This window comes from Penaeus chinensis, chromosome 29, assembly GCF_019202785.1.
Source record: "Penaeus chinensis breed Huanghai No. 1 chromosome 29, ASM1920278v2, whole genome shotgun sequence".
NCBI lineage: Eukaryota > Metazoa > Arthropoda > Malacostraca > Decapoda > Penaeidae > Penaeus > Penaeus chinensis.
This window is the reverse complement of record NC_061847.1, coordinates 32,563,187-32,572,221: the sequence shown is the minus strand read 5'-3', so window position 1 is coordinate 32,572,221 and position 9,035 is coordinate 32,563,187. Positions and strand designations below refer to the sequence as shown.

At 46.6% G+C, this 9,035-nt stretch overlaps 1 protein-coding gene across 2 annotated transcripts in view; it reads left to right on the top strand.

Moving 5' to 3' along the window:
• The first annotated feature begins 1,008 nt into the window (after positions 1-1,008).
• The window catches only part of LOC125040754, an 11,954-nt gene continuing 3,927 nt past the window's right edge, over positions 1,009-9,035 (top strand). Inside the window, exons 1-5 of one of the 2 annotated variants that reach the window (XM_047635456.1) lie at positions 1,009-1,153; positions 2,432-2,593; positions 3,495-3,615; positions 3,963-4,048; positions 6,679-6,906. In XM_047635456.1, coding sequence (XP_047491412.1) covers positions 2,531-2,593; positions 3,495-3,615; positions 3,963-4,048; positions 6,679-6,906 — 498 coding nt within the window. In that variant the 5' untranslated portion in view covers positions 1,009-1,153; positions 2,432-2,530. The remainder of the gene's footprint in view (positions 1,154-2,431; positions 2,594-3,494; positions 3,616-3,962; positions 4,049-6,678; positions 6,907-9,035) is intronic. The other variant, XM_047635457.1, reaches the window with a different exon arrangement.

Here is a 9,035-nt window from a genome sequence, read left to right as displayed (position 1 = left end):
ATGATAAAAAGAATGAAAATAACTATGTTTATTGTTTTGTTTTATTTTCGGTCTTAACTCAGCGAGCAGTTTAATTATATACCTGTATATGTTTAGTCTTCGATCTTCGATCTTCCTACAACTCTAAGTGTCTTCCTCTCCTGTCATGTCGCCCATTAGCCTTGAGCTTAAGGGCACCAGTTATCGACTACATCCAAACCCTTCCCATAATATCCGTTTACTCCACACAACTCCCAAGTCTCTCCCTTGAGTGAGCAGTTAGATTATCTGCGTAACTGCACTTGTAGAATAAGAGAATTCAAATATCTTTAACCTTCGACCACATCCAAGCCCTTCTTATCACGTTCCTTTTCCTGCACACAAGTCTTTCCTCTAAGTGTCTCCCTCTCCTGTCGCGACGGCCGTAAATCTCTCCAGCTGACGGTCTCCTGCAATCAAGGCTGGACGAGTAATCAAGAATCCAGCGCGAAGAAGAAAAAAAAAAAAAAAAGGCAAAAAAGATAATGAGGGAAACTTATCCACTGAAAGCTTATGTTCCGGAGCCTCGAGGGGCGGTCGAGATCGGCCTTGCCTCCTCGCTGGCTTTTCCTCTGGATAAATTCGCCAGTGTCTTCATCTTCACTGACTTTAATCCTCTGGTCAGATGGTCTGCTTGTTGGAAGTGGTACGTGAGAATTGGGAAAAGATTTGCTTTGTTGTGTTTTGTACCGTCGTGGTAGACAGTAGAGGAAGAAGAAACGCGGTGATATATAATATATATATATATATATTTTTTTTTTTATGGAGATGGCATGTTTAGAGTTTTACTACGGTCGTTTATCACGCTCACTAAAGTCTAATTTAGAAGAAAATCACCACCTTTTCTAGGAAATATTACGCTACTTGATATCGACCTGTCACCATCTCAGTAACAGAATACTTACTGTACGAAAGCTTCTACGTCGGGTCATGAGAGAGCTATACAATCCACGTACGAAAAGCCGATGTTCCGCAACGACCCACTGGCGTTCTCCGAAGACCCATCCGCGTGAACCCGCGATCGTGACTCACTCGTACGAACATGTAAAGCGGCGCGGCGGTTCCAGGCGGACACAGTTGAGGTTCGACTACGGCAAGCGTCAACATCGTGTGCCGGCGCTTGCTTGGCCCTTGTGTAAGTGGCCCATTCAACGAGAGGCTTGTCACTTAACCCGTGGCGATTAGACATGTCATTAGTGAGGAGTGCTGATGTGTTAATTGCTCTCTAGCCCCGAGTGGTGATTAGTGATATCGAGTGATGACCCGAACGGACGGACCTTTAACGACGTGTGGAACTGTGACCTAACGTGGATATCGTGTGCTTTGGTGCGCAATGTGAAGCGTCTTGCAAGGATTGTGCCGCTGCAGACCTTCGTGGAGGGAAAGTGCTCTGCCTTGGACGTCGGAGGGCAATAGTCTCGAAAGGAGAATACACTCTTGCTTAGTGACGCTGTGTAGTTTCTGCATGTAGGCCGAGGCATCTCAAGAATGCGACGCGAACTCGCCGATAAAGGGAGAGGAAGAAAGAGAAGAGTAGAAATCCAAGGTTTTTTCAATTCTTCATGATTTACGATGATGTTTACATGATGTCTGGACTCACACCACTTGAGCGCCTTTCACACGACCCGGGCGTCTTTTCATCGCGAGGTCGGGCTGGGGAGGGGTAGGGAGGTGAGGGGGGAGGGAAGGGCCCCTCTATTGCGCTCGGCTGAGCTAGGAGGCCGGTGGGGCGGGGGAGGGAGTGGGCAGGGACGGGGAGGACATAGGAGACGCCTAGGTGAAGGGGAGGGGAGGGGGGATGAGTGGAGTGGAGTGAGTGAGTGACGTCGTGGACGCACTTCCCGCTCCACCTTCTGTAAAGTCCACGGCGGAAATGCTCGTGGACTGAAGTTCTTCCGATCACCTTGAAGTTATGACACAGTCCTGTTGTGACACAAAAGCAGCCCGCGCGAGTACTTGTTTGTGACACGCTTCTTAATTTTTATTAAACGCAGTCATTTAATACTCACTTTCTTGTCGCTTATTATCCAGTTAATGGTAATGTGCAAGCCGCGAGGCAGCCATTCAAGGATTTTTTGTGTGTAATGACAAAGGGAGAATTACGAGCCGGGCGAGGAAGCAGATTGGATTTTTTTCTCCTCCGGCAGTTGTTTGCTTGTTCGTTGACCGAAAAGATCAGCAGAGCACCATGATGTGTCAAGGGATGGAAGATTTTCCGCAAAACTCCCATTCACTCGATCGGCAACTTTGTACAACTTTGGCTAAAGAAATCCTTCGTCGTGCAAACATATAATTTTCTTTTACAGATAAATACTTTCTTGTGCACAGATGAATCCTTCCTTGCGCACGAGTTCCTTCTCGCTAACGCCACCTCGGTACAACGTAACCTCTCTCTCTCTCCTCTTTTCCCCAGCAGCCTCGTAAAACACCTGCAGCTCCGAGACGAGAGACGAGATAGATTGTCTCCGGAACCTCCGTTGAAGCCCCTAGGAATCGTGCGAGCGTCGTGAACATGACTTGCTGTACCCTGCGGTGTGTCATCAAGTGCGGCATCTTCCTGGCCGCCTTGGACATCGTAAGTACGAGATAAGGGTTGCTTGTGGGAGATTTCAGTTTGGGTTCGTTAGTGGTAAATGCTCTGAAATCTTTATTTATTTATTTTACATAGGACTGTATACCATTAGCACACACCTACTATAAGCCCCCCAAATGAACAATTCCTACACCTGTACCGACGACGACATTCTTTTGCGAGGCAGCGAGGGAACCAATCATACCCTGCCGATAGGAGACATGAGCAACACGCGTCTCTCATTGTTCATCACTCACGCCCTGTTCGGGACAGCCACCTGCACATAGCATCATCATCCCCCAATCCCTCCCTTACAGCTGCGGCGTCTTGCTCTCGCTACGGAGGGTAACCTTTGCCTCCACACCCTTTCAGCTGCTCACTGCGGTCACGATACTACTACCTCAGGCTCCCGTAACTGCCTCTTCTTCTCGTAAATCTCAGCTGTTTTTTGTTTTTTTTAAGTCTCTCCCTCTTCTGTTACCTTTCTCGTTTTCTGTTCTTTTCAGAGCGAAACATTCCTTAGCATATGAATTATCTTTCCTGCCTCTCTTTTGCGCTTGCCAGTCCCTCCCTTTCTTCCCTCTATCCTCCTCCTTTCTCTAAACACCTGTTTATCTTGCTCTTTCCATCCTTTATATTATATATAAACTTTGCACATAAAACGACCTCCTCCAATCCCCTTTCAAACACACAAACATTTCCTTCCCTTCACTAGGCCAATGCAACTACAGAAAAAAAACAAAAAAACACTTCAGCAAATAAAACTTACAGTTACCCCAGCATAGTTGCACTTTCCAAACCACCCATGTAACCACACTTGGCAACCACACTCGCGCAACCACAAGACCCACTTCTAAACCACAAATACCAGATCTAAACCGTTTTATTCTTTTCCCTCTTTCAGATCCACGCCGTCACGAGTTTTGGTTTCTATGGCTACCAGTACATTATCGAGATGTGGTACTTGTGCCCGATCGACCTCGCGGTGGAGAAATGCCACAATAAGATCTATATCTTCGAGCAGAGTGAGTGTCTCTACTGCTGTTGAGGTTTAGTCAAGGCAACAGTGATTACTGTGGCGGTAACCACGGTCAAAGCAACAGGAAGGCTAATGGTGATGATACTAATAGCCGAGTGATGTGGTAACGAGAGAGGGATAATTACGCTCCTCAACTGCAGTGCTGCTTGTGTACTGCACTGATGGGTAGCTTCATGGCTACCCCACCCACAAAAGCGTCAAAGAACCATATAATCATGAAAAAATCGTTAACCACAATAGTAATAAGGTTTTTGATATTGAATTAATTATGTCTAAAATACACTCTACGGTGTAAACGAGTCGTATGATGATCGTCGTCTTCTCTTCCTCCAGTGTTCGAGATGCGGTGTTACATCGGCGTCGGGGAGGGCATCGCGGGTATCTTCTGCTGCGCCATCTATATCCTCGCGTTAGTCAAGGTAAGGGCGAAAAGGAGAGAGAAAGAGAGAGAGAGAGAGAGAGAGAGAGAGAGAGAGAGAGAGAGAGAGAGAGAGAGAGAGAGAGAGAGAGAGAGAGAGAGAGAGAGAGGAGAGAGGGAGAGAGAGAGAGAGAGAAGAGAGAAAGAGAGAAAGAGAAAGAGAAAGAGAGAATGAGGAGAAAGAGAAAGAGAAAGAGAAAGAGAGAAAGTGAAAGAGAAAGAGAAAGATAGAGAGAGGAAGGGGGAAGGAAGAGAGAGAGAGAGAGAAGAGAGGGTAGCAGGAGAGAGTGAGGGAAAAAGGGGGATATAGTAATAGTGGAGAGATAGAGAGATGTAGGGGGAGGAGGGGGAAGGGAGGGAGAAGAGGCACCGTGATCTGTCATGCCGGGATGCTGAGGGATGGTCGGGGATAATCAGAGAGCCAGCATCCCTCCCGCTCGTTTCGCCTATGGCATCTCCTCTCCGCAAGGGCTCCTCTGCCGCCACGTCCTCGGTGTGTTTCTTTGGCTCTCCTGCTGCTTGGCACTGGCACCGATGCCTCGTCGGTTACGTTAGGCGGTTTAAGGGACGGCGATTGTACATACCGGAACGCACGAAGAGGGAAAGGCAAGAGAGTTTTTGCAATAACTAAGGTGTAGTTTAGAGTAGAGGGGGGCGGTAGGGAAGAGGCGCTAGCGTGTGTGTGTGTGTGTATCTGTATATGCATATGTTTATATTTAAATATATGTACATATAGACGTGTATGTGTCTGTATTAGGGCGTGGTGCGCGCGTGTGTACGTGTATGTAGCCGGAGGGAGGGGGGGTGCATCCTTCACATGCAACACTGGCAACTAGCGATCGTTAAAGGTCACGACGGAGCGCCTCGCGAGTGCACGGGGAGGACGGAGGGCCTGCGAAAAGGTTAACTGTCCTCCGAAGACTAAGCCACGAGAAAGAAATCAGACGAAGATCTGTGACACAGCTGCTGGTGGGACAGTCCTGCATTCACGCGCGCCTTATCAAAGAGCCTTTACAGGAAGCCTCCTTCACCTCAGAGGCGTGTCCCCGGCGAGGAACTGTTGCCCCAGAAAACCGCTGCGATCTCTTCAAAAAAGCAAGAAACTCCGATCCAGGGTTATCTCCATTACCGCCGATGATACGAATGCGACGCTAGAGCCGTGATTTAGAGTTAGTCACCAATGATTCTTTTATCATTATGTAAGAATTTGTACAAAACAAATAATAGCTTTGCAAAATTGACTGAAGTCCGAACGTTGTTATGGTAAATAAGGGACAGACATCTTGATCCGAAGTCTAGGCTCCACCGTCACATTCGCATGGTTTGCGGTAAAGGTGGTCTCTCTCGCCATTCCACAAATGTAAACAAAACACCGAGCTGCTTCGAAAAGCGAGTCTCGGGCGTTGGGTTGGTTTCAGGTTGTAAAATGCGTTCAGGAGGAGGTACGTACTTGTAGACCTCTGACCGCGTTTGCTAATGTAATTCTATCCCTGCGAGGAAGAACAGAAAATTAGGGTGCATCCGCGAGCACCTTTTCTCCTCGCCCTACACAGACCCTCCTTTTAAGGGCCTCCGCCGCCCGCGCGCAAGAAGGGTACACACGCGCTGGCCTTTTGCTTGTTGCTTTAACTGATAAAGACAAGTACTGCAGCCTCGCATATCAAAACTTATTAGAAGCAATATCAGTTTTACGTTTCAAGAGCGATTAGGAAGATTTCACTTGTGAAGAATGGATATAAGCTTTTACATACGGTTTTATTAGTATTTGGTAAACTTAATGATAGAACATATAGGCTTGGTTGCAATGTAGTAATTAAGTGTACAATAATTGAGTTTGGGCTCAAGTCATGCTTTGGAGGAAACTGCCATATTTCGACATCCGAAAATCAATTCGTAATTCCTTTAATAGAACATTGTGATTTTGCTGGCAGTTACTCAGCTCTCCAGCAACGCAGATGAGACTTAAATAGTTATTTCTAACGCTGGTAATGGCTCTCCTAGAGGGTCCTTCAAGCACCGCAACTCTGAAGTGTCGAGGTCCTGACTGTGTGGCCCTTTCATCCTTAGGTCCTTCAAGGAGTGTTTTTTTTACGTACCTTTTATCTCGGACTCGTGAGGACTCTCCAGAGCCTCTCTGGTGTTTTGTCCGCGTTTGTTGTGTCGGACGGTGAACGTGGGGTCTTAATTGCGTCTTCATGCTGAGGGTGGGCGGTGCCGTCGGTAGTGAGGTTATAATGGTCCTTCTTTTTCACTGTTATCGGGGGTGTGCCACGCGAGTTATAGCGAACGTTATCGGGGACGGTGATAACGCTAATAAGTGGCTTGGTGTCTCGTTGGTGCGCACTCTCGCCACTTACGGCGCCGGTCTTGGGATATTTATTTGCCATGCCTTACGTAAATAGGGTATGTTGCTGACAGTTTCTGTGTTGGATGTATGGCCGTTTAGCGGTGTGGTATTCATAGTATTACCACTTGTTAAGCCTATTGATGGTCTTTATTACCTTCTTTCATTAACATCCTTTGATTAATTCGGTTATCAAATCCCTCAGGCTCTTTGAACGTTAATCTCCGAAGATCATTTGTATATTTGCTCTGTCTTTTCCTGTCCTCTAACCCCCTCCCCCCTTGCAGCGCAAGCCCTCCCTCACCTGGCTGTGGCTCATCAAGTCCTTCGCTGTCATCGGCGTCAACATCTACTACCTGAGCAACTGGGTCATCAGACAGGGCCGCTACGATCACCTGGAGTGGGAGAAGCAGACGTACGAGGACGAGTTCATCTGGGCAGCCGAAGGCCTTACCCTAGCGCAGATTCTCATCATGCTGTTCTATTGCCTCATCGGCGGCCTCTTCACCTACAAGGTAAGGCGGATGGGAAGACGCCAGGCGCCGCCATCTTGGTTCTTGCCGGCGTCGATCGCTCATTGGTCCGCGGCTTGGCTTGTCCGTTGCTCATTGGTGCGTTTTCTTTGCGACCGTTGGTAGTTGCGTGATTTAAATGGAGTAAAACTCGGCGGTAATTTCGCGGTCGTTATGGTTAATTTTTAAAGAAGCGAATGGAAAACAACGTGAAATTTGCTGAAGCAGATCCAGAGTTACCATGTTTAGCATAATCTTGGATAGTATCTTATGCAAAAACAGAAGGCAGTGAGAAAACGTGAATATGATTAACAAAATCGGTTAAAGATGTTAGATTATTGAGAGCAACGGCCATGAGTGAGGTTTCGTAATACAGGAGACCACAGGTTGCTTGTTCATTTCACCCGAACATACGGAAATGCCTCGATCAGGGTGCACCATGTCAACGCAGCCGCCGATTGCTGTCAGGGGGACCATTAATGTCTTAAATGAGTGACTCGTGAGAGGCGGGATGGCATCACTACCTCACCTCACACACACACCGCGCACGCACACACACACACACACACACACACACACACACACACACACACACACACACACACACACACACACACCACTCAACTCCCTGAAACCAAACAAAAAAATGTTTTCTAGTTCGCCTGAGAGCAGATTCACCATGGCTCCGAGAGCAGAATGTTTTTGTTCACTTCGTAACACAACACATTCTAGCCTTCCTTCGTAATATGTTGTTATTTACAAATACAATATTCATGTGTTATTCGCAGCATATTCTCCCTCGTTGAACTCCCTTTTGCTCCCGCGGTTGCAATTGCACGAGTCTTTGTGCTTTGCTGAGTTCTTTCTCAAGCAAACAAGCACACGCTGAGCCCGCGCGAGGGAGGGCACCAAGCAGCGATACTCCTTAAACGAAGGTTCATTTGTCTGTTGATATCTTAGAGGTGATCGTCTTTAAGGTGAATATCAGGCATTTGGCTTCATTAAGACTAATGTTGTGCGGGTGTCTCCATTAAGGTTAATATCATGCAGATGTTCGTTAGGAATCCCCTCCCCTCCCCTCCCTTCCCCTCCCCTTCCCCTCTTCCCCATTGGCTTCCCTTCACCCTTCTCCCCCTCCCCCCTCCCCCTCCCCCGCCATCCTCTCCGCCCCTCCCCTCGACAGCGATTGAAACTCTTCTCTCCTCTCCTTTCCTTGGCCTTCCTTTTGTCAGTTTTATCTCTTTTAACCTTCCTCTGTTTACTTCTCCCTCTTCTCTACCGCCCGCTGTCTCTCTTCCCCTCGCTCTCCCCCTCCCCCCTCCCCCCTCCCCCTCCCTGGTACCGCCATTTATGTCAATCATAAGCTCGTGACGTCATTGATCGTGGCTCCCAATCAGAGAAATACCGGGAATATACCAGTAAGGCGTGGCTCCCGGTTGCCGGCGTACTTGCATGTGTTAGATGCATGTGCCGGTGTGGGCGTGGTAGGCAGGTGACACCGGAAGGTTAAAGAGAATGAAGAGAATATGCAAGAATTATTATAGCACGCCCCCCCCCCCCCCTTCCGTAGCATTCAACCCGGACACAAAAACACACCCACTTTTACAACATACCGAATATAATGATACACCAGACACTAATTTTCCGAAAGCAAAATACAGAAAAAGACTCGCCATTTAATTACATAGATTCATAACTCACAAGAAGAAAGACAAAGATAATTACTGAAGAATATGTTACGTCATGACAGACCATCACTGTTAATTACGAATATCGCTTCCTGACCCTTGGTGATGATGACTGACTTCAGGCAAGTACTTAGCTGCTTTACTGCTTGTCATTAGGAAGTGTCCTTTGTTGGCAATTTTTTATACATGCCAATTGATATTTAATAACTAGGATGATGGTGATTGTTATTATTATTGTTCGTCTTCTTCTTCTTCTTCTTATTATTATTTTTATTATTATTATTATTATTATTATTATTATTATTATTATCGTAATTATATTATTAATAATAGTAACGACAATAATAATAATAATAATTATTATTATAATAATAATAATAATAATAATAATAAGGATAATGATAATGATAATTATTATTATGTTAGTTCATGTTGTTATTATTG